General features: G+C 41.9%; 9 protein-coding genes and 2 pseudogenes across 9 annotated transcripts; 3 read left to right on the forward strand and 8 right to left on the reverse strand.

The window, feature by feature from the left end:
• Positions 1 to 126: 126 nt before the first annotated feature.
• LOC108880085 (uncharacterized) lies at positions 127 to 5936 on the reverse strand. The gene is made up of 5 exons (XM_018671512.2): positions 5483 to 5936; positions 4351 to 4573; positions 1896 to 2126; positions 1609 to 1814; positions 127 to 734 (listed from the first exon to the last, which is right to left on the reverse strand). Exons 1-5 carry the CDS (start codon positions 5885 to 5887, stop codon positions 174 to 176), a joined length of 1626 nt encoding a protein of 541 aa, XP_018527028.1. The 5' UTR covers positions 5888 to 5936; the 3' UTR covers positions 127 to 173.
• On the reverse strand, positions 1376 to 2393 carry LOC108880086 (histone H1-like; annotated as a pseudogene).
• Positions 5937 to 7152: 1216 nt separating the features above from the next.
• On the reverse strand, positions 7153 to 7597 carry LOC108880091 (histone H2B 1/2-like; annotated as a pseudogene).
• An 836-nt stretch (positions 7598 to 8433) lies between these two features.
• Positions 8434 to 8972, forward strand: LOC108880092 (histone H2B 1/2). The gene has a single exon (XM_018671516.2). It carries the CDS (start codon positions 8463 to 8465, stop codon positions 8838 to 8840), a length of 378 nt encoding a protein of 125 aa, XP_018527032.1. The 5' UTR covers positions 8434 to 8462; the 3' UTR covers positions 8841 to 8972.
• Positions 8973 to 9409: 437 nt separating this feature from the next.
• On the reverse strand, positions 9410 to 9833 carry LOC108880093 (histone H4). Its single transcript, XM_018671517.2, has one exon. The coding sequence runs from the start codon at positions 9784 to 9786 to the stop codon at positions 9475 to 9477; it is 312 nt and encodes a 103-aa protein (XP_018527033.1). The 5' UTR covers positions 9787 to 9833; the 3' UTR covers positions 9410 to 9474.
• Positions 9834 to 10855: 1022 nt separating this feature from the next.
• Positions 10856 to 11966, reverse strand: LOC108880089 (histone H2A). Its single transcript, XM_018671515.2, has one exon. It carries the CDS (start codon positions 11437 to 11439, stop codon positions 11047 to 11049), a length of 393 nt encoding a protein of 130 aa, XP_018527031.1. The 5' UTR covers positions 11440 to 11966; the 3' UTR covers positions 10856 to 11046.
• Positions 11967 to 12088: 122 nt separating this feature from the next.
• Positions 12089 to 13502, reverse strand: LOC108880087 (histone H1). Its single transcript, XM_018671513.2, has one exon. The coding sequence runs from the start codon at positions 13433 to 13435 to the stop codon at positions 12824 to 12826; it is 612 nt and encodes a 203-aa protein (XP_018527029.1). The 5' UTR covers positions 13436 to 13502; the 3' UTR covers positions 12089 to 12823.
• A 4588-nt stretch (positions 13503 to 18090) lies between these two features.
• Positions 18091 to 19602, forward strand: LOC108880088 (histone H1-like). The gene has a single exon (XM_018671514.2). It carries the CDS (start codon positions 18158 to 18160, stop codon positions 18767 to 18769), a length of 612 nt encoding a protein of 203 aa, XP_018527030.1. The 5' UTR covers positions 18091 to 18157; the 3' UTR covers positions 18770 to 19602.
• Positions 19603 to 20196: 594 nt separating this feature from the next.
• On the forward strand, positions 20197 to 20708 carry LOC108880094 (histone H3). Its single transcript, XM_018671519.2, has one exon. The coding sequence runs from the start codon at positions 20252 to 20254 to the stop codon at positions 20660 to 20662; it is 411 nt and encodes a 136-aa protein (XP_018527035.1). The 5' UTR covers positions 20197 to 20251; the 3' UTR covers positions 20663 to 20708.
• A 693-nt stretch (positions 20709 to 21401) lies between these two features.
• On the reverse strand, positions 21402 to 21866 carry LOC108880095 (histone H4-like). Its single transcript, XM_018671520.2, has one exon. The coding sequence runs from the start codon at positions 21849 to 21851 to the stop codon at positions 21453 to 21455; it is 399 nt and encodes a 132-aa protein (XP_018527036.1). The 5' UTR covers positions 21852 to 21866; the 3' UTR covers positions 21402 to 21452.
• Positions 21867 to 22040: 174 nt separating this feature from the next.
• LOC108880096 (histone H2B 1/2-like) lies at positions 22041 to 22530 on the reverse strand. The gene has a single exon (XM_018671521.2). The coding sequence runs from the start codon at positions 22475 to 22477 to the stop codon at positions 22100 to 22102; it is 378 nt and encodes a 125-aa protein (XP_018527037.1). The 5' UTR covers positions 22478 to 22530; the 3' UTR covers positions 22041 to 22099.
• Positions 22531 to 22955: the final 425 nt, after the last annotated feature.

Genomic DNA, 22955 nt, shown 5'->3' on the forward strand with positions numbered 1-22955 from the left:
TTTTGTATTATCTATTGTATTCTTAGCCATGGACGTAATATTAGTTCTCATTTTATTGGTTAAACTGCATCAAGTACAATATGTTATTATATAATAATAGGGAATCTTGCTCTTAAGTGACAGATGTGTGTGGCTCTTAAAAGAGCCGTTGTGTTGATTGGTATCAGGCGAATTTAAGCCCTCTCTCCGCGGATACGGCGGGCCAACTGGATGTCTTTGGGCATGATGGTGACCCTCTTGGCGTGGATGGCGCACAGGTTGGTGTCCTCGAACAGGCCAACCAGATAAGCCTCGCTGGCCTCCTGCAGAGCCATGACAGCGGAGCTCTGGAAGCGCAGATCGGTCTTGAAGTCCTGAGCGATCTCTCTGACCAGACGCTGGAAGGGCAGCTTACGGATCAACAGCTCGGTAGATTTCTGGTAGCGACGGATCTCTCGGAGAGCCACGGTACCGGGTCTGTAACGGTGAGGCTTCTTGACGCCGCCCGTGGCCGGGGCGCTCTTACGAGCAGCTTTGGTGGCCAGCTGCTTCCTGGGGGCTTTGCCTCCAGTAGATTTACGAGCAGTCTGCTTGGTTCTTGCCATTTTCCTTTCTTTGAACAGGAGAAAAGTGTATAGCGAAGAGAAGGGACTCGTTTCTCTTAAACCGAGGGACCGGCCGTGGAGTCGGTGACGCTGCTTTAGACCTTCCGGGTCCTGATTGGTTAGGGGCTCTTTCTGGGAGCTCAGCTCCGCCTAAAGCAGCCGACCCACCGCCTGAACCTCCGCTGCTTATTGGAGAAAAGTCTTTTCAAAATGTCCGCCAAAACTCGGGCGGGCCGCCCCTCTTCTCTGATTGGTTAGAGAGGAACTGTCACGCGCTCTGCTACGCCAGGGAAACACATGAGTAAAGTGCAGGGTCGGTCTTTTATTATAAGATTGCTATCTATTTTGTAAATCCCAGCGGGTAAACTTTATTGTGTATAAGACAGAGAAAGAAAGGTTTTTGAATTTTATTTTACCTAATATTTTAGATTTATTTCCAGTGAGATATCATAGTTTATTGTGATTTTACTGTTTTGAACATTGCTGCTACTTCTCTGGTAACAACAGTAAAGCTGTATCTTAAAATAAATTAATTCTAATCCTGTTCTGAATTTATTTTTCTTAAGTGATAATATAATATAAAATAATAATAATGGAAATCAGCTGCTATTTTATTATCCCTGCACAATCAGAATCCTTCATTACGAAGTAGTGGCTTCATCCTGAATTTGAGGATTTATTGCATCTATGTGATTTTAGTTTTTGGTGAACCTTGGGCCTTTTCCCTTTGTGTTGTTATTCACTAGACTTGAGCTCAGTAAGGGGTGTTGTAAAGCTGATGTGCAGATTAGTTATTGATGATTAGTCGGCATTTACCTTTCTCATAAGAAATGAATCAATATCTAAAATAGAGAAAAACGGGAAACAGCTCTGTAGTGAAAGAGTGTGTGGCTCTTAAAAGAGCCTTTGTTTAAGATGTTCAATATGTCGCCAGCTCACTTCTTCTTGGGTGCAGCCTTCTTGGCTTTGGGCTTGGGTGCAGCCTTCTTGGCGGCAGCCTTCTTAGGGCAGCGGCCTTCTTTGCCTTGGCTTTGTAACCTTCTTGGGGCTCTTGGCGGCCTTTCTTAGCGGGTTTGGCGGCCTTCTTTGGGCTCTTAGCCTGCTTCTTGGCCGCTGGCTTCTTGGGCTTCTTCGGAGACTTCTTAGCGGAAGCCGCCTTCTTGGCCGCTGCAGGTTTCTTGGCGGCGGGCTTCTTGGCTTTAGGAGCGGCTTTCTTGCGGGCTTCTTCGCCTTGGTTTCAACCTTTTTGGCCAGTTTGAAGGAGCCGGAGGCCCCGACCCCCTTGACTTGGATTAGGGCCCCCTTGGTCACCAGGTTCTTGAGAGTAGTCCTGACACGGGCTTTGTTCTTCTCCACATCGTAGCCTCCGGCAGCCAAAAGACTTCCTCAGGGCGGCTGCTGAAACGCCACTGCGCTCCTTGGATGCGCCCACAGCCTTGACGATGAGCTCCCCGAGGCTGGGACCAGTCCTCTTGGGCTTGGCGGCCTTCTTCTTGGCGGGTTTAGCCGGAGCGGCGGCTGGAGCTGCTGCTGGTGCGACTTCTGCCATTTTTTTCTTTCCTTAGCTGTGTTCCTGTTCACGTTGAGACGAGAGCCAGAGTGTGAGGGAATCCGCAGCAGGAGGCGGTACTTGAACACACCGTGAGAGCCGTGGAGACTCAATCAGCCCGGAGCTCCTCCGTGCAGTCTGAACAGCGGACACTTGTGTTTTCTCCTCACCGATAAAACACTGGAAAATCGCCGTGGGAGCAGCGCTGCAGACAGACAGCGAAGGGAGCCGACAGCGACCGCGTGTCTCTTCATATTGAAGCCGGTCAGAGCTCTGAGGGTCTCTGTGTTTGGTTTGTGGAGCCTCCAAACCTCGCCTGTTCACCGCGTTAAACCCGCGCTGCTCCACGGCTTTTCCTACTCACTTCTCCCCTAAAATGCTTTAAAAATGCACCACAGATCCACTAAAAATCGGTTTTCCCGCTGGCTCAGATGTCCCTTTAGGGACTGGGAGTAAAAACAATCATCTATTGATGATCGGTTTGTAATAAACTGAAGCTGATCTGGTGGCAGCAAACACACTGGTGATGGCCGAGGCTCGGGTCGAAGCACAGCCAGACTTTTTGTCAGAACCAGTTTATATCTTTAGTGTAACAGATGACATGATCACACTAATCAATATATCACTAATCAATATATTAATAATGAGTTGTAAATGAAATCAACAGGTGAATACTGTGTCTCAGGGGAATTAAAGGCTGCCCATGAAACAACATAAAGGACCTCAGACTCTTTATAAATGATGAAATGTAAAGTTTGGATCCAGGAGGCAGACCCCTTCTCCACATGTAAGATTAAGTCTAAAATTGACAGTTAGAGCTGGCTCAGGCTTGTCTTGAACTGTGACTAAAACCTTAGCCGAGGCTGCCCTGGGATTTCCCATGATGCACCATTCATATCTCAAAAATACATCTTACTAACTCGGCTTCTCCTCCCTGCTCTTGTCTCTTCCTGTTACTCTAATATTATTATTATTGTCATTATTATTTTTTATTATACTTTCTGTGAATGAGTATGATATATATTAATCTGAAGATATCCCTCATGGAGCAAGTATATACTGTGGTTTTATTTAATTAATATGAAAATGAAGTCTATAGTCTTTGACCTTTACTCTTTTTCAGCATCTGCTTCTGCTGTCATTTACTCAGGAGTGTTATTAAAACTAATTTAATGATCCAGACTAAAACTAAAAACATTGCAATAATGGGAACTATGACAATACCAATACACCATATCCCTTTTTTGGCAAAACATAATTTAGCACAACAGATGTATTTATGTAAAAATCAAACTATCTACTGATACTGATCTGTTATTATTACAATTGATTTTTTTAAAATGTTCAAACTAAATTTAATTGTGTTATAAATTAATTTCAGTTCCTTACAAAAACCTCTCTTTTTTTGACATATTGGGTAATACCTGTTCACTGGTGGAAGAGTTGCCACCCAGACTATGCTGGCGCTCAGCATAGACGCTCTCAGGAAGGACAGACACGACCACACCCTCATAAATGGAGAATGCATGGAAACTGTCAACACCTTCAGGTTCCTGGGCACCCACATCTCAGCCAATAACTCCTGGACTGACAACACCAAGGCCCTAGTGAAGAAGCCCCGCATGTCATCAGGAAAAACAATCTGGACAAAAAGCTGCTGATGGCCTTCTATCACTCCTCTATGGTGAGTGTACTGACATACTGTATGGGTGTGTGGCATACAAGCTCCACAGCTAAGGACAGGAAGGCTGTGCAGAGGGTCATCAACACTGGCTGCCCTCTGCCCTCCCTGTTGCCTCAGGAAAACTAGGGCCATCCCCTCACATCCCACCCACCACCTGTTTGACCTGTTGCCCTCTGGATGGCGCAGGTCAATCAAGTCTCACACCACCAGACTGACTGGGCCATACAGACTGCAAACAATCACTGAACCCCACCCCTACAACTCTCTCACACACAGAACCACATTATTCAACCCACCTTGTGCAACTTAAAGTGTCCTGGTTTCATTTTTGCACAAAGTTGTGTTTTTTCTGTCTACTGTGTAAACTTTTGCATTATATTTTGTATTTTATTGTTTATACATTCTTTATACTAATGTTTATTAAAGTGTGAATTCATACATTTCTGTGCTACGAACAGGAATTCAGCTCTCTAGATGATGTGGGTGGCTCTTAAAAGAGCCGTTGTGTTGTGAGATGGACGAACAGATTTAACCTCCGAAGCCGTACAGAGTGCGGCCCTGTCTCTTCAGAGCGTACACTACATCCATGGCGGTCACGGTCTTCCTCTTAGCGTGCTCGGTGTAGGTGACGGCATCACGGATCACGTTCTCCAGGAATACTTTGAGCACACCGCGAGTCTCCTCGTAGATGAGACCAGAGATACGCTTGACACCACCACGACGAGCCAGACGGCGGATGGCGGGTTTGGTGATTCCCTGAATGTTATCACGGAGGACTTTACGGTGACGCTTGGCGCCTCCTTTCCCAAGACCCTTACCTCCTTTTCCGCGACCACTCATATTTACTAGACAGAAAAAAAATGATACCAACACTGCCCCTTGTGTCGATATTTGAACCTTATTTGCGGACGTGACTGAGGACCACAGGCTGTCTTGCGCGGCAACAGAAAACGAGAAACCATGACGTCAACCCTTTGTTTTGCGAGTAGAAGCAGGAAATAATGGATTGGTGGATAATTTTTGTAATGTGTGACTTAGGAAGTCTTTCTCTTTCAAGTATCCTGCTTGAATATTGTGAATTAAGATGTGAGTAAGTATCACGCTGATATCAGGTGATTCAGAGTCAAAATAGTCTGATATATCTGATCATGTTGATAGTAAAACCTCTTCAGTATAAAGCACTAAAAAGCAGGCACTGTGGTTGAGCAGAGCTCCACAATGATTTTCATTCCCTGTACAGTACAGTACGGGCACATGGACAAAGTTACTCCATGTTTTCTCTGTGAGAACCTGAAGCCTCCTGTCCAACAAGTACGATAAAACTAACACGGTGTAACCATTATGGTGAAGGTAGGGTTCATACGCTTTATATTCCCATTATTAAAGGGATGTAATAGCGCTATGTTATAAATCTATCCCCTTACACGCATTGCTTCGGCACTGAACCATTTCAAACCGGCAACATGTTAGCGTACTCAAACTTAGTTCTGGCTTAATGCAGTCTGCTCTGTATGTTGTATGAACACATATTAAAAGTGCTTGTAGAACAGACATGTGTCCCGCTTAGACTTTGAATTAAATACAAGGGAAATGTACTCTTAAGTGACAGATGTATGGCTCTTAAAAGAGCCGTTGTGTGTTGATTGGTATCAGGCAAATTTAAGCCCTCTCTCCGCGGATACGGCGGGCCAGCTGGATGTCCTTGGGCATGATAGTGACTCTCTTGGCGTGGATGGCGCACAGGTTGGTGTCCTCGAACAGGCCAACCAGATAAGCCTCGCTGGCCTCCTGCAGAGCCATGACAGCGGAGCTCTGGAAGCGCAGATCGGTCTTGAAGTCCTGAGCGATCTCTCTGACCAGACGCTGGAAGGGCAGCTTACGGATCAGCAGCTCGGTGGATTTCTGGTAGCGACGGATCTCTCGGAGAGCCACGGTACCGGGCCTGTAACGGTGAGGCTTCTTGACGCCGCCCGTGGCCGGGGCGCTCTTACGAGCAGCCTTGGTGGCCAGCTGCTTCCTGGGAGCTTTGCCTCCAGTAGACTTACGTGCGGTTTGCTTAGTTCTTGCCATTGTTTATAACGGTTCTCTTTTCAATGAACACGATGGAGAAGAGGCGGCTTGCCTCTCTTTATAGTTGATGCCGGAGTGCTGCTAACGCTGATTGGTCCAATGTATACACGTGATGTAACCGAACAGCTATTGGTCAAAAGAAATGTGAAAATTCAAACTGACCTCATCTCAGGGCGGTTACTCAGTAATAGATTGTTGAGTAAGTTTTAAACGCTTTGAACAATCACAGTTATGTTTTACAAATATAAGTGCAATGAAATTACTTAAATAATATAAATAATTAGACTGGTAGGTGGGGAAAATGGTAAAAGTATATGTCTAAAAATAACCTGACATAAAGGCTGTAGTTTTTAATGTGTGTAACTAGATACATGACATAACCACAATAGAGCATCTTTCTATAACTAAGATTTTTATGTAAAAAAGTAAGCTGTAGTAAAGAGGTAATTCAATCTATAATGTCAAAAAAAATGTATGTAAATCGGTTTCAGAGTTTATAAACATTGAACTGATATTGTAACGTGAAAGGTGAATCAAAGTCAAAGTCTGCTTTATTGTCAATTCTGCCATATCTACGACCCATGGTGCAGCAAGGAAAACACTCAAAAATAGTTTATACATAGCAAAATATTTAAAAAATAAATATTAAAAAATAAACATCTACAACACAACAAGTCCATAAATACAGACTTAAGGCACATAACAGGTTAAAGTAGCAAATTTTAGTGCAAATGTAGTGTGAATAAGGCTGAAGCATTGGTCTGAATGTGTTAAATAATAATATGCTACCACTTTCTACCTCTATTCAACTCCATTTTAGAAAGAAATACTGTTAATCCCAGTATATTTATTGTAAAGCTAGTTATTTGGTTCATTTGAATTTGAAACACAATTACTAAAGATTAAATAAGCAGTTCCTGATCGTTTGGGTATATGACCCTTACAAAAGTACATTTATTATTTGAATTATTTGAGTGACATAAGTTTCTGCTTTGTTTTTTTTTTTTTTTACTCAATTTCATTGGGAAACAATAAGCCTCTTGTACTTGACTTATTCAGCCCCTACTGAATAGTAACATACATAAAAACTATGAGATTTATGTTATTACTTATTACTAGTGATCGTTATGTTATAACATTTAGGAAGTAGTAAATTATAGTAACTAACGTTGTTGCCATATATTCTCAGTATAAAAGACGATGTATTTTTAATATAGAATGAGCGCATATTCCCTAAACAGGAAAGTTTGTCTTTGTAGACAGAGTGGGTGGCTCTTAAAAGAGCCTTTGATTTATTGTATTAACGCTGCAGAGCTGTTTACTTGGAGCTGGTGTACTTGGTGACAGCCTTGGTGCCCTCAGACACGGCGTGCTTAGCCAGCTCACCGGGCAGCAGCAGGCGGACAGCGGTCTGGATCTCCCTGGAGGTGATGGTGGAGCGCTTGTTGTAGTGAGCCAGACGAGAGGCCTCACCGGCGATACGCTCAAAGATATCGCTTACGAAGGAGTTCATGATGCTCATGGCCTTGGAAGAGATTCCGGTGTCAGGGTGGACCTGCTTCAGCACCTTGTACACGTAGATGGCATAACTCTCCCTCCTTGTCTTTCTCTTCTTCTTGCCGCCCTTGCCGGGGCCTTGGTAACGGCTTTCTTAGAGCCCTTCTTGGGTGCTGTCTTTGCTGGTTCTCCTGGCATGGTTGAGGTTAATCGATGTCAAGCAACTATGGAATCTTTAGGCTGCGCCGGCTTTACTTGAACACACGATTTGCAAATATTACTGTGTTGTCCCCACTCTGCTATTGGCTGGATTTTTATTGCGTCAAATAGCACATGCAAGCGGAAGTCTCACAGCAATACGTGGGCGTGGTGTTGGGCTGTTGACAGGGAAGGGAGATGTAATTTAACCTCAATATATCGGGACAGAAAACGTATTTTTGATTGTTTTACGATGCATCAACTAAAATACAATGCCACAAGCATGGAACCTCCCTTTAGATAAATTCAACTGAATTTGTGTGCTTTGAATAGACGATAGTTAATACTATATTGGTGGTATAACTGTGTTGTGCATAGTTATCACTTGTTTCAGTCGTGGGAAATCGTCAGCTTATTTCTTCCTGACAAGTACTTACGCCAATTCTGTTCTGGATGTAAATTCCTAACCCCAATCCTGGTGTTATATTAACATTCTTATCTGTCTATGTGTGTACTTTCACATGTGAAGTCTGCTAAGACTGAGTGATTTACATCAAATAAACATAAGTCAAAAGATGTTGATGAAATAACGGCTGCTATGAAATCTACCGAATAACAAAGGAGAAGAAAAGTATGTGTTTCATTTGCATTAAAAACATAGCAATGCTCTCCGAGGTTTTAACCGCACTTCCCTTCACCAACTGAAGGATTGGCTCAAGTCCATAAACCGTTGTAAGACTTTCGAGTGCAGTTTGACGCAATGAAAATCCAGCCAATAGTGGAGTGGGGACAGCACAGCAACATTTGTATCTCGTGTGTTCAAGTAAAGCCGGTGCACAGCACCGTGGTCACAGTTGTTTGACAACACCAAACTCTAACCATGCCCGGAGAACCAGCGAAGGCAGCGCCCAAGAAGGGTTCCAAGAAAGCCGTCACTAAGACTGCCGGTAAGGGTGGGAAGAAAAGGAGAAAGACCAGGAAGGAAAGCTATGCTATCTACGTATACAAGGTGCTGAAGCAGGTCCACCCTGACACCGGAATCTCTTCCAAAGCCATGAGCATCATGAACTCCTTCGTGAGCGACATCTTTGAGCGTATCGCCGGTGAGGCCTCTCGTCTGGCTCACTACAACAAGCGCTCCACCATCACCTCTAGGGAGATCCAGACCGCTGTCCGCCTGCTGCTGCCCGGTGAGCTGGCTAAGCACGCCGTGTCTGAGGGCACCAAGGCTGTTACCAAGTACACCAGCTCCAAGTAAACAGCTCTGCAGCGTTAATACAATAAACCAAAGGCTCTTTTAAGAGCCACCCACTCTGTCTACAAAGGCAAACCTTCCTTAGTTTAGTATCTGAATACTCACTGAGAATTAAAACTTACTTAAATTTTTTTTATTCTATTTCTTTCTTCTTTTTTTTTTTCTTTTTTTTTTTTTTTAAGCAAACAACAACGAAAGCATAGCAAAGTGCAAGAAGTATTAGAGTATTAGAAGTTAAGTGCTGTTTGTAGGTCATAGTAGCCGAATTGAGTACTAATTATTAGTCCTCCAGCTCCAAGTAAACCCCTCCGCTCTTAAGAGCCACCCACTCTGTCTGCAAAGGCAGATTTCGTTTTCTATTTTTTTCGTCATTTTATTTTATGGGGAGAAAAGAAATAGACGTAATACATATTTGCAACGTGCAGTCATCTGTGTGATCAAGATACATCTTATATATTTGCAGTTTTTGAGGTACATTCAACTGTATAGCAGTTTCAACAAAAACATACAAGGTATGCAAGAGCATAAGTATAATAAGTATGTATGTGTAAAGTAGGAATAATGAAACATTACTCTCTAGATGATGTGGGTGGCTCTTAAAAGAGCCTTTGGGTTGTTGTGAGATGAACTAACAGGTTTAACCTCCGAAGCCGTACAGAGTGCGGCCCTGTCTCTTCAGAGCGTACACTACATCCATGGCGGTCACGGTCTTCCTCTTAGCGTGCTCGGTGTAGGTGACGGCGTCACGGATCACGTTCTCCAGGAACACCTTAAGCACACCGCGAGTCTCCTCGTAGATGAGACCAGAGATACGTTTCACTCCGCCACGGCGAGCCAGACGGCGGATGGCGGGTTTGGTGATTCCCTGGATGTTATCACGGAGAACTTTACGGTGACGCTTAGCGCCTCCTTTCCCGAGTCCTTTACCACCTTTTCCGCGACCACTCATTTTGCTTGAATGATGCTTCTTTCGAAAGTGAATGCGTCTGAAAGTAGGGCATTGGATTTAAACCGCTTATACGAACGTAAGTGAAAACAGAGGCACCATGTTCCTCTTTTCAAGCTAGAGCCTGTGAGCGACAGCATTTCCAGTTGAAATTCCTTCAAAATAAAAGTAAAACATTAACACCTGACAATTCTATTGACCTCTAATATTCACCCGGGCACCAACACTTTTTTTCCATACTGTTTTGATTTGTGCAGTTGGGTATCAGTACCAGGGGTTGGTGCGATTTACTTCAATCCTACTGGATATTCGGATGTGAAATTTATGTTTAGTAAAGTTTAAATTGAAGCCCGTGCAACAGATGACGTTCAGGGTGATCTGTCCTTATGGTACAGTTAACATCTTAAGCTGTGGACACATCGAAGAGCCATACACATTTCTTTTTTTTATCACAAAGATCTAATTCTTGCACCACATCAGCTATTTTCGTTGTTTTCAAAAACTCAGCTTCTCAAGTCAAGTCAAATTTTATTTATATAGCGCCAATTCACAACAGAAGTTATCTCGAGCTTCTCACAATTTATGATACTAATATTGACCAAATATGTACCACATGCAAGATCAACTTTTACCCAATGTCAAGCCGCACAAGAAAATGGACTGACCATATGTTCTTGCTTTTCTTTGACCTGGTTGCCACAGAAAGCTGGATCAAGTACAGGTCAGACCACCAGGTCTTTGGAGGCAGTACATGCATCACGGTGCAGGAGAGAAGGATGCAAACTTCTGCAAGTGTATTAAATGTAATATGTCTTCATGTGTTTAAAAGACAAAAAACTGCTTCCTGTTGTTCCATGCATGATCTGTTAGTGCAGTGTATGACATAACCTAATAACCCCACTTTAGTTGACACCAGTAAAAAAACGAAAAAAAAAAAAAAAAAAAATATATATATATATATATATATATATATATGTGTGTGTGTGTATATGTGTGTGTGTGTGTGTTTGAATGTAAATTACATCTGAGATTTTAGACAAGACTTCTGAAACATGCATCAGTTTACAAGCACATTTATATAGAATTACCATACAAATATTAACAAGTTAGGGGGCTATTGAATGGGTTTTTTGAGTGTTAACACACCAACATTCCTCACCACAGAGTGACATCTCTTCATTTGAACTGGGGGAAACTAGCTTTTTAATGAGAAGTGGGTGGCCCTTAAAAGAGCCTTTGTGATCGTTGTATCTTGTCATCTGTTTACTTGCCCTTCACAGACTTCTCAGTCTTCTTGGGTAGAAGAACAGCCTGGATATTGGGCAGCACACCACCCTGAGCAATGGTGACTCCGCCGAGCAGCTTATTCAGCTCCTCATCGTTGCGGACAGCCAGCTGCAGGTGACGGGGGATGATCCTGGTCTTCTTGTTGTCTCTGGCGGCATTTCCAGCCAGCTCTAAGATCTCAGCGGTCAGATACTCAAGCACAGCCGCCAGATAGACGGGAGCTCCAGCGCCGACGCGTTCAGCATAGTTCCCCTTTCTCAGTAGCCTGTGAACACGGCCAACAGGGAACTGGAGCCCGGCACGAGAGGAACGGGTCTTGGCCTTAGCTCTGGCTTTTCCGCCAGCACCAGTCTTACCACGTGAAGACATTTTTCTTTTTCTTGATTACAATTAATTTGTTATAAAAGTTGACAGAATAACTTTCAATTGTTCAAGTCCGACTTATATATATAACTACTATCTGGTTGCTTATTGGTCAGGTACAGCTTCAGTGTGATCACCCAATCAGAATAGTCTGTCATGTTACTTTAGCAAGCACGAAGCTTCCGCCTTTCCGCGTGTGAGACTTACAAAACAAAATGAAGTGAAATTTAATAAATGAAACTGAAAGAAAATAAACGCAACAAAGGAAAACTGATATAATATTTAGCACAATATTAAATTTCAAGAAAATCTTTTAATGTGAATTTTACTCAGGACTAAAAGCTGGCCTGCCTGGCACCATTCCAGACTCAAGAGTACCTGAGTGGAAAGACCTGTTTACAAATATTCATTTTGTACATCAATATTAACCAATTTAAATTCTTAAAAGTGACATGGAATAAGACTTAGGCTGATACTCTATTTATTATTATTAACCCTTGGAAATTTGTTGTTATTGAGTTTATCCCCACACACATGCTCAGTCGTGAAATGTATTTAATTTTACATCCATGCACTTCTACTGCCTGTACTATGAATATTTTGCCATAATTACTGTAACTTACCTGCATGAAATGGCAATACAGTTGGAAACAACTCCAGTGTGAATGTTGTTTTATTTGAATATATTTATATTACAATGAGTGGGAATTATTAAATACACAGACGAATGGAGGAAAACACACACAATAAATGTGTTTATAGTAAGTATAAGTAATGTTCAATTGAAGGCTGCATCCTATGATAAATCATTTGGGTGGAGTACTTAACAACATGCAACATAAACATACAAATGCATATATAGCAGCCGCTTGGCTTGAATAAGTAACAGTTTCAAATGCCTTTGTATTTAATTCCTCCTCTTTGTGTTTAGCACAGTGGAAACAATAGAAGTAAAATAAAAAATAAAATGGAATAAAAAAACCATATCAAACAAACAAGGGAAATCACAAAATAAACATGTTTTTGACAATATGAACAGGATAAACAACCAACGTTTTGCCTCACCTATCGTGGTGCATAAAAAATGACAGGAGAAAAAGATGGAGGTTGAATAAGCCTCTAGGGGGAGCTGTAGCACTGAATCATCTTGCATCATAACCAATGTCACTGCTTTTGACTGTATCATTCACAACACATACACTCACATACGTTCACCTGTATAAAAGGATTTGAGCTTCCAGAAAAATATATCTGTTCAAATATACAAACTATTCAGTGCAAATACAAGGTAAAAATATAAATATACATATTTAAAACGTAGAAACTTGTTCTTGAGTGAAATATGTGGGTGGCTCTTAAAAGAGCCTTTTATGAGTTAAGTTCAATACATTTACTTCTTAGCTGGCTTCTTGGGAGCAGCCTTCTTGGCCTTTACAGTCTTGGGCTTGGCCACCTTCTTCGCAGCTTTCTTAGGTGTAGTGGCCTTTTTGGCCGCCTTCTTCGCCGGGCTCTTTGCAGTCTTCTTCTCCGCACTTTTCTTAGCAGCTGCAGGTTTCTTCTTCGGTGATGTCTTGGCTGCCTTTGGCTTCTTCACGGCTGCTGGCTTAGCGGCGGCCTTCTTCGCTGCTGCTGCTGGCTTTTTGGCCTTGGGGGCGGCGGCTTTCTTCACTGCCTTCTTGGGCTTCTCAGCAGCCTTGCCGGCCTTGAAAGAGCCGGAAGCTCCGGATCCCTTGGTCTGAACCAGGACGCCTTTCTGGGTCAGGCTCTTGATGGCACGTTTGATGTGAGCGCTGTTGTGCTCCACGTCGTAGCCTTGAGCTCCCAGCGCCTTCCTCAAGCTCACGTAGGACACTCCTTTCTTGTCCTTAGAAGCGGCCACGGTTTTCATGATGAGCTCGCTAGCGCCGGGTCCAGACTTCTTGCTCGGCTTGGAGGCCTTCTTCTTCGGCGCTTTGGCCGGAGCAGCTGGGGCAGCGGGTGCAGCTGGGGCGACTTCTGCCATTGCGATGTCGAGTGATTTCTATCTTCTAGTCCGATTAGACTGATACTCATCTCACTGTACAAAGAGGAACTTAAACACATCATGAGAACCGTGGAGACTCAACCTAGTCTGCTCTTCACCACTGCTGCAGGAATACAGGCGATACTTGTGTTTTCTCTTTGCCAAGAAATGTAGAAAATAAATACTAGGGGGGCGTAATTAAGTGTAAAATTTAATCGAACTGATAGCGAAGGAGTTTTTCTTCTTATGTAAGTCAAATAAAGCTTGTAGGATTTCTGTATTTTAATTGGGGAGTGTTTAAACCTCTCCTATCGGTCGCCGTGTGAGGCGATGCTCCGTGTCTTTTCCTTGTGATTTCTGTCATAAATGTTTTAAAAAACAAACGAAGTCCACTAAAACCACTTGGATGTTAAGAAGAGATGTTTGTTCATAGAGTCAAAATACAAACAGTCTGCCTTTTCGGTGTATTTCGTATTAAACAGAGGTTAGTTTGGCCCCTGCAAACACACTCAAAGATTGTTTGGGACTGTATCCTTGTTAAGGCAGACAGTCACTTTGTATATAATTTATTTCAATCTGCCAAAGATTTTCGATATACTTAAGCAAATTTGACACTATTTCTTTGTCATTAAAGCAAATGCACATCAAAACAGCCATTTTATTTGACTTATTTACTACTTTAGAAAGATCAACTCAACTCTGGCTGCTCATGTGACCCAAGGCCTGCAACTGCCTGTAAGACTGCCATGTGGTAGTGTATATATCTCTATCTCTCTCTCTCTCTCTCTCTCTGTGTGTGTGTGTGTGTGTGTGTGTGTATGTGTATGTGTATATATATATATATATATATATATTACACATTTGCTGTTCATGTTTTATGAGATCAGTGTATTTGTGATGTGCAACTTCCAAGAGAAATGGATCATAAGTAGTAGTAGTAGTAGTAGCAGCATATCTTTACTAAACATAAGATTAGTTCTGAATGCATACATTTGAAAAACAGCCTGTCACATCCATATTACACCTGATTACTGGTAGGCAGAGGGGTATATTTAAAATATATTTAGTCTTTCTTTCAGTTTTAACTGTTGGTTGCTTCATGTTGACATCTTATTTAGTTCATAATAACCTGATTTGACATTTTCTGTGGTAATCTGTCAATAGTCATAATTTTTTCATTCATGGAAAAGTAGGTGAGAAAGTGGGTAACAATTGTGACTAGAAGGATAATGTGTTTTTTGAATTTCATACAGAATTTTGTGTATTTCTCCCATGCAGCCATCCAAATTCTTATATATTCCAGCCCAGTTATTAACACATTTAAAACTCTGTCACAGGCAGTCTCCAGAAAATGCTTGGTCACATTCTTTTGTGACTATTTTACATCTCAAAAATGTTGAAAATGGAATTTGAGGAATGTTAGCTAATATATTTTAAATGGAAAAACTGGATTGTGAAGTTGACATAAGTATTCAGACCCTTTGACACTTTAACTCAGGCACCCTCTATTTCTCTTGATCATCTTTGAAATGTTTCTACACCTTGAGTCCACCTGTGGTAAATTCAGTTGATTGGACATGATGTGGAAAGGCACCTGAGTATATGGTCTATATAAGCTCTCACAGCTGACAATATGTCAGAGCAAAATCCAAGCATGAGGTTGTAGACCTGTCTGCAGAGTTCAGAGACAGGATTGTTGAGGCACAGATCAGGGGAAGGTTGCAAAAAAAAAAAAATCTCTGATGTAGTGAAGGTTTCCAAGAGCAAAGTGGCCCCCATAATTCTGAAATGGGAGAAGTTTAGAAGAACCAGGACAAGAGATGCAATGAGGGTATAGAAACATCAAACACACAATGACAGTCCATAGAAATGGGACAAACCTGAGCTAAATTTCAAGTGTCACAGCAAGGGGTCTGAATACTTACATCAAATTTGTAATTCAGTTTTTTCTTTATAATGAATTTGCAAACACTTCTAAAATTCTGTTTGGGCCTTGTTGTTATATGGTATTGAGTGTACACTGGTAAGGTTTTTATTTTTTATTTTATCATAGGATGCAACTTAAAACAACTTAAATGAAAGTGAAGGGGTATGAATACTTTATGAATGCACTGTATTTATGCCACTGGTTTCATACCAGTCCTCTGATCTATAGCCTGATAGTTAGCAAAATGTGGTTGTAAATTTGTAAGGATTTAAAACTGAAAGCTGGTCATTCAGCCAAACCAAGCAATCGGGGGAGAAAGGTAACACAAGTGACCAAGAACCAAATGGTTCATGATCACTTTTAGATTATTAGAAACCATAAAATTCAAATTCTTGATGTAAATAATACAAAAAGCTACATAAAATAGCCAGACAATTTACATTGTGCATAAAACACCTCATTAAATGTAGGCTTATCTTTACAGTAAAAATGTAGAAAATGTTATGGATTATCAGTAAGTTAGTGTAATACAACAGTTCCTCATTCATTTTGATAATGTTGCCATTACTGAGAGGTTTTGTTACTATTATCACCACATGATTTACATCAACACCTTTGTAGTGTAAGAAGCCAACAGCTATGTGATGTGCAAAGAGTAAAGTGCCTCTAAAAAGAGAAAATATTGCAGCAAGCTAATGATCTTAAAGAACATTTGTATGAAATGGTATTATCATATACTGTACTACATGATTCAAAAAGTGATTCAAAGAAAACATATGTAACATGTTACTGTGTGAGAATAGATGTTAGTATTCATTGCATATAATGCATACCTTGTATAATCCATATTAAAGTGTGAAAAAGTTAGATACTTTTTAAAAAATGATGCTAGGGAGAGTTAAGAAATACTGGTGTAAAAGTAAGGGATAACTTTGTCTTTAAAAAACATAATCAGGACAGGCCTGAGACCCGGCCCATTCATTTATGTCCTCTATAATGGACATTTTGTTCACCTTTATCTTTCTTAAGTATTTGGAGTTACCCTTCCAAGCCAAAGATATAATCTGCTCCTTTTTTCTTGTTTTCTAAATTTAGTTCTATTTTCACACAGATATCGTCCTGTTGTCCTCTACAATGGACATGCTGTGAAATTAAAATAAAAAATATATTTTAAAAAATTAAAATTGTAAGGTGTTTTTTTTGGCCCAAATAGATAGGAAATCACACAAAAACAGAAATTGTAAGACACTTTTTTCCCTTGGTTCTCAGGAGGGTATAACAGAGAGTGAACAGGTCAGATGAGGACAGGGCCAGCTTTAGCCTGACTCAGCAAATAATCTAGCAAAAAGACCCATGTGCCTGCCACCACAAAGATATGTGCCTTGATACATAATGGTGTACTTTTAACATAGGGATAGACAGTTAACCAAAACCCATGTTTTTAATGGAGTAAACCAATGAAATGATCTAAGTCACAGCCAAAACTGTATATAAAGAGAGACAGAGCCAGTGCATTTTTAGCGCTTTTCAGGTGTAACTTGTGTGCACTTTGAACTGTTCTCGGGTTTCTTTGTCGACAAATAAACTCTGCTGCCTTGGACACTGCCGTCTCCTGATAATTTTTGGATACCTGAATCAGGCTGAAGAATTCTGATCGTAGCCCAGTGGTTTGGGACTTTTAACCCAAATCCACGTCACTTTCAGATTAGTGCAGCTCAAAAACAGTATATTTACAGCATAAGATGTGAATTATTTACATTGTATAGTAATTTCTTTTACTATATTAAGTTCATTATGTTCATTATAGGTATGTTGTGAAATTCATAGTGAATTAACTCCCTCCCTTATTTAACTCCATTTTCTTTGTGACTTTAATGTTGTAACTGTGCATAAGTGTTTTTATTCTTGCATTTGATCATCCAAATCAGACACTTGAATTGTTTAATTACCCAATATCGGTCTTCAATTAGTTATTTGAGTGACTGTTTATTTTTATACCCTGCTGAAATAATTTGTATCGTGGTTCATCTGATATTGTACAAAAATCAGTCAACAGGAGTTTAGATAAACAAACTGTTGACAGTACATCTGTCACCTCCGGGTTTTAGGGTCTGTGTAAGAGCTTCTCTGTTATTGCAGTGATAGTTAAATGTCTTACGCATTTAGAATTGCAATAAGTATGATCCAAGTATGATTCTGTCCTCAATTTAGAAAGAATAACTGTGGTAGATAGATGACACACACTGTGTCAGGAAGTAGCTCAGTCAGTAGCTCCCACCTACGTGAGTGTGTTTGCAGGTACCAAAATAACGTCTATTTAATAAAAAAATATTCGTAAGACTTGAGTGTTTTCACATCGGATCTCTGAACGAACTTCTTGTTTCACTGTCAAACTCTTTTATTTGGGCTTCTGGTGTATTTTAAAGCATTTATGACAGAAATCACAAGGAAAAGACACGGAGCATCGCCTCACACGGCGACCGATAGGAGAGGTTTAAACACTCCCCAATTAAAATACAGAAATCCTACAAGCTTTATTTGACTTACATAAGAAGAAAAACTCCTTCGCTATCAGTTCGATTAAATTTTACACTTAATTACGCCCCCCTAGTATTTATTTTCTACATTTCTTGGCAAAGAGAAAACACAAGTATCGCCTGTATTCCTGCAGCAGTGGTGAAGAGCAGACTAGGTTGAGTCTCCACGGTTCTCATGATGTGTTTAAGTTCCTCTTTGTACAGTGAGATGAGTATCAGTCTAATCGGACTAGAAGATAGAAATCACTCGACATCGCAATGGCAGAAGTCGCCCCAGCTGCACCCGCTGCCCCAGCTGCTCCGGCCAAAGCGCCGAAGAAGAAGGCCTCCAAGCCGAGCAAGAAGTCTGGACCCGGCGCTAGCGAGCTCATCATGAAAACCGTGGCCGCTTCTAAGGACAAGAAAGGAGTGTCCTACGTGAGCTTGAGGAAGGCGCTGGGAGCTCAAGGCTACGACGTGGAGCACAACAGCGCTCACATCAAACGTGCCATCAAGAGCCTGACCCAGAAAGGCGTCCTGGTTCAGACCAAGGGATCCGGAGCTTCCGGCTCTTTCAAGGCCGGCAAGGCTGCTGAGAAGCCCAAGAAGGCAGTGAAGAAAGCCGCCGCCCCCAAGGCCAAAAAGCCAGCAGCAGCAGCGAAGAAGGCCGCCGCTAAGCCAGCAGCCGTGAAGAAGCCAAAGGCAGCCAAGACATCACCGAAGAAGAAACCTGCAGCTGCTAAGAAAAGTGCGGAGAAGAAGACTGCAAAGAGCCCGGCGAAGAAGGCGGCCAAAAAGGCCACTACACCTAAGAAAGCTGCGAAGAAGGTGGCCAAGCCCAAGACTGTAAAGGCCAAGAAGGCTGCTCCCAAGAAGCCAGCTAAGAAGTAAATGTATTGAACTTAACTCATAAAAGGCTCTTTTAAGAGCCACCCACATTTCACTCAAGAGAAAATTTCCTGATTTTTAGTGAGTTCACATACATATTTACTTGCACTGAAGTATTTCTACATTTGAACATGTGATTTGTATTTGTTTGGTGGGTCAGATCATTCTTTGAGTGCAAGTACATGCTTCCAATGAGTTAGTTTATACTGTATATATATATTTTTTTACTTTTTATAGAATCTTAGCTGAGTATAAAAACTACCCTCAACATATTCCACATTAATGATGATGGGATGCTGCATTTTTGCAGCATAAACATTATTTATATACAAAGCTGTTCAGTTGTATATTTTCCTAACCTTATTGTCATTGCACATAGGTAAGTAACAGTCATCACAAAAGAAAATGCAGTATAATGCATTTACATAGTGCAGACAGTTGAAGAGCATGTATGTAGCTGTAAAAAGTTAAATTAATTTGCTTAACCTTTCAATGACTTTCACTAAAACTGCTGTGGATATCTGAAGTCTAGTTGAGCTGTAGCAGCATTACAAAGTTGCATAAACTGAGCTAAGATTAGTGAGAGGGAAAAGGCCATAAACAACTCTGCAGGAGGTCATAAACTTCACTTTACATGTCTGGTTAATAATTTACTACAGAACAAATTTCACAGATTAGTAGTATATGTTTATATTTACTGAACGTACATATTCCCACTTGGACGTACTGTTCTATAGGTTAGATCATTTCTGTGTGGGTGAACTTTTTGGTCATACATCGCTGATCACCTGAGTTTTTCCTCAGGGGATCATTAAAGACTTACCTTATTCACATTGCCCTCATTGCACACAGTAAGTTTAATTGAGTGAAAAATAACTAGATACCTGTCAAGTAAATCTGGCTACCTTGCCATGACACATACATTTACGGTCATTTACCTAAACTGGACTGGACCACTGTAGTTACATTGAACAGCTGTATCAATCATGGTCATTTATTCAAATCATTTTACAATTATTATTATAATCACTTACATATCATAATAATGTACGGTTGGGGTTGTTATAACCAATATTTGGTGCCAATATGGATCATGCAATACATTTTCAGTCTTAAATTAATAAAGCATTAATGAAGTTTCACATTAAATATTAAATCCAATATATGCACACTTATGGACAAATACTAAATTTATATACAAAATGTGCAGAATTAATGTAGACTTTATTTACTAATTTATTTAATTTCTTCTGATGAGATTGTTTATTCTATAAACTTTTATAGTTGTAATTACATTACATTTTTGTTCCTTTACTTAAACCTGTTTGAGTTCTTGAGGAGTGATCTTGAGACGAACTGCTGATCACGTGCACACAGTGGACCAATCAGCGTTGGTAGCGCTCCGGCTCTGGCTATATAAAGCAGGCAACTTCAACTGAGAGGTCACAACTTTTTTTGAGAAAGAGAGAGAAGAGCTCACTCACAATGGCAAGAACCAAGCAGACAGCTCGTAAGTCTACTGGAGGCAAAGCTCCCAGGAAGCAGCTGGCCACCAAGGCTGCTCGTAAGAGCGCCCCGGCCACGGGCGGCGTCAAGAAGCCTCACCGTTACAGGCCCGGTACCGTGGCTCTCCGAGAGATCCGTCGCTACCAGAAATCCACCGAGCTGCTGATCCGTAAGCTGCCCTTCCAGCGTCTGGTCAGAGAGATCGCTCAGGACTTCAAGACCGATCTGCGCTTCCAGAGCTCCGCTGTCATGGCTCTGCAGGAGGCTAGCGAGGCATACCTGGTCGGCCTGTTCGAGGACACCAACCTGTGCGCCATCCACGCCAAGAGAGTCACTATCATGCCCAAGGACATCCAGCTGGCCCGCCGTATCCGCGGAGAGAGGGCTTAAATTCGCCTGATACCAATCAAAACACAACGGCTCTTTTAAGAGCCACACATCTATCATTTAAGAGCACATTTTCCTTCATACTAGTATCGCATTCCACAAAATTGGTAACGAATTACCTAAATCTTTCAGTTGGCCGAGCGTTCCGAATCAATGCGGAAATCTCAGTACTGAACAACTGAGTGTAAAAAGATGACCTAAGCAATTGGTGACTTGGTGAAGCTCGAGATTATTACAATTTTATTTTATGCCACTGTCAAATTAGTGGCATAAATATAGCCAGCATTTTAACTTGACTTGAGTTTGAACACTTGCACTGCAAAGCACTGCTGCTTTACAGTGTTGGTGTACTACATTACTTAGCATGCACAAGACGACGCCGCCAATATTATAGATGACTTTATTCATCCGATTATACATAAAGACTGCACTTTTACACACTGCACTACACACATTCAAGTGTAACATCGATATGCGAAGGATGCAAGGATTATGCTTGTTAGATGATGTGGGTGGTTCTCCAGCAATATCTATCGAGTAGGGTTTATCAATGAGTATTAGAGCGGTCTAGTGGGTAATCTGTTGGTAAACGTTAAGTAAGAGCTTTAGCTTGATAGTTACCTGTATATGTTTAATATATAAAATCACCAATTTAGACTAAATAATGTCTTATCTGTTAACTGTAACACCCAAGGTCATACTGTATTGAAACGTTAAAAGAAAAGAGCTCTTTATGACTTGGTGGGTGGCTCTTAAAAGAGCCGTTGTGTTGTTGTGAGATGAATTAACAGGTTTAACCTCCGAAGCCGTACAGAGTGCGGCCCTGTCTCTTCAGAGCGTACACCACATCCATGGCGGTCACGGTCTTCCTCTTAGCGTGCTCGGTGTAGGTGACGGCGTCACGGATCACGTTCTCCAGGAACACTTTGAGCACACCGCGAGTCTCCTCGTAGATAAGACCAGAGATACGCTTGACACCACCACGACGAGCCAGACGGCGGATGGCGGGTTTGGTGATTCCCTGGATATTATCACGAAGAACTTTACGGTGACGCTTGGCGCCTCCTTTCCCGAGTCCTTTACCTCCTTTTCCGCGACCACTCATTTTGTTCGGATCAGAAAAGCTGATATCGCAGGAGAAGCTCGCGCCGATATTTGAATCTCTTTTGCGGACGTAGTTGAGGACGTACATGCGCCTCTACGCGCATAACAGCCGTTAAACGGTTGACGGTTAATTCTTCGCTGTAAGGCGGGAAATTATCTGGTGGTACTGTAATTGCACAGCACTTTACTTGTAATATCATAAGGACTTTGGACTATGCTTTCTTTGTTTAAAGAAAAAAAAGACGTTTTTCTAAGGAAAATTTGCCTTTGTAGATAGAGTGGGTGGCTCTTAAAAGAGCCTTTGGTTTGTTGTATTAACGCTGCAGACGCTCCTGTTTACTTGGAGCTGGTGTACTTGGTGACAGCCTTGGTGCCCTCAGACACGGCGTGCTTAGCCAGCTCACCGGGCAGCAGCAGGCGGACAGCGGTCTGGATCTCCCTGGAGGTGATGGTGGAGCGCTTGTTGTAGTGAGCCAGACGAGAGGCCTCACCGGCGATACGCTCAAAGATGTCGCTCACGAAGGAGTTCATGATGCTCATGGCCTTGGAAGAGATTCCGGTATCGGGGTGGACCTGCTTCAGGACCTTGTACACATAGATGGCATAGCTCTCCTTCCTGGTCTTTCTCCTTTTCTTTCCGCCCTTGCCGGCGGTCTTGGTGACGGCTTTCTTAGAGCCCTTCTTGGGTGCTGCCTTCGCTGGTTCTCCAGGCATGGTTAAGGTTTGTTAATATCAAACAACTGTGACCACTGTGCTGTGCACCGGCTTTACTTGAACACAGAATATGCAAATTATACTGTGCTGTCCCCAATCTGCTATTGGTTGAATTCTTAACGCGTCAAACTGCACGCGGAAGTCTCGCCACCAGTATGTAGACGAAGGAATGAAGGTTGGGGGAGGGGTGTCTCAATACTCTGAAAGCAGGCGTGCATTTATTTGATACGCTGAGGTTGTCATGGAGACAAGCCAGGCCAAAGCCCCTGCTACCGTTGCCCAGAGTTCCCCCTTTGACAAGCCAAGGGGCGCTCGGACCCAAAGGGTTGAGCATTAGTGCCCGCAGGACGTATTAACCACCCACAGTCGGGCCCTGCCGGGGAGGTGTTGCGTAATCTGCATCAGTAAATCAGTGTTAAGGAGAGGAGGGCTAAAAGTGAGTAGGAGTGATTACACTCAAAACACACTAAGTAAACAG

The sequence above is a fragment of the Lates calcarifer genome, unplaced genomic scaffold, assembly GCF_001640805.2.
Source record: "Lates calcarifer isolate ASB-BC8 unplaced genomic scaffold, TLL_Latcal_v3 _unitig_837_quiver_2166, whole genome shotgun sequence".
NCBI lineage: Eukaryota > Metazoa > Chordata > Actinopteri > Centropomidae > Lates > Lates calcarifer.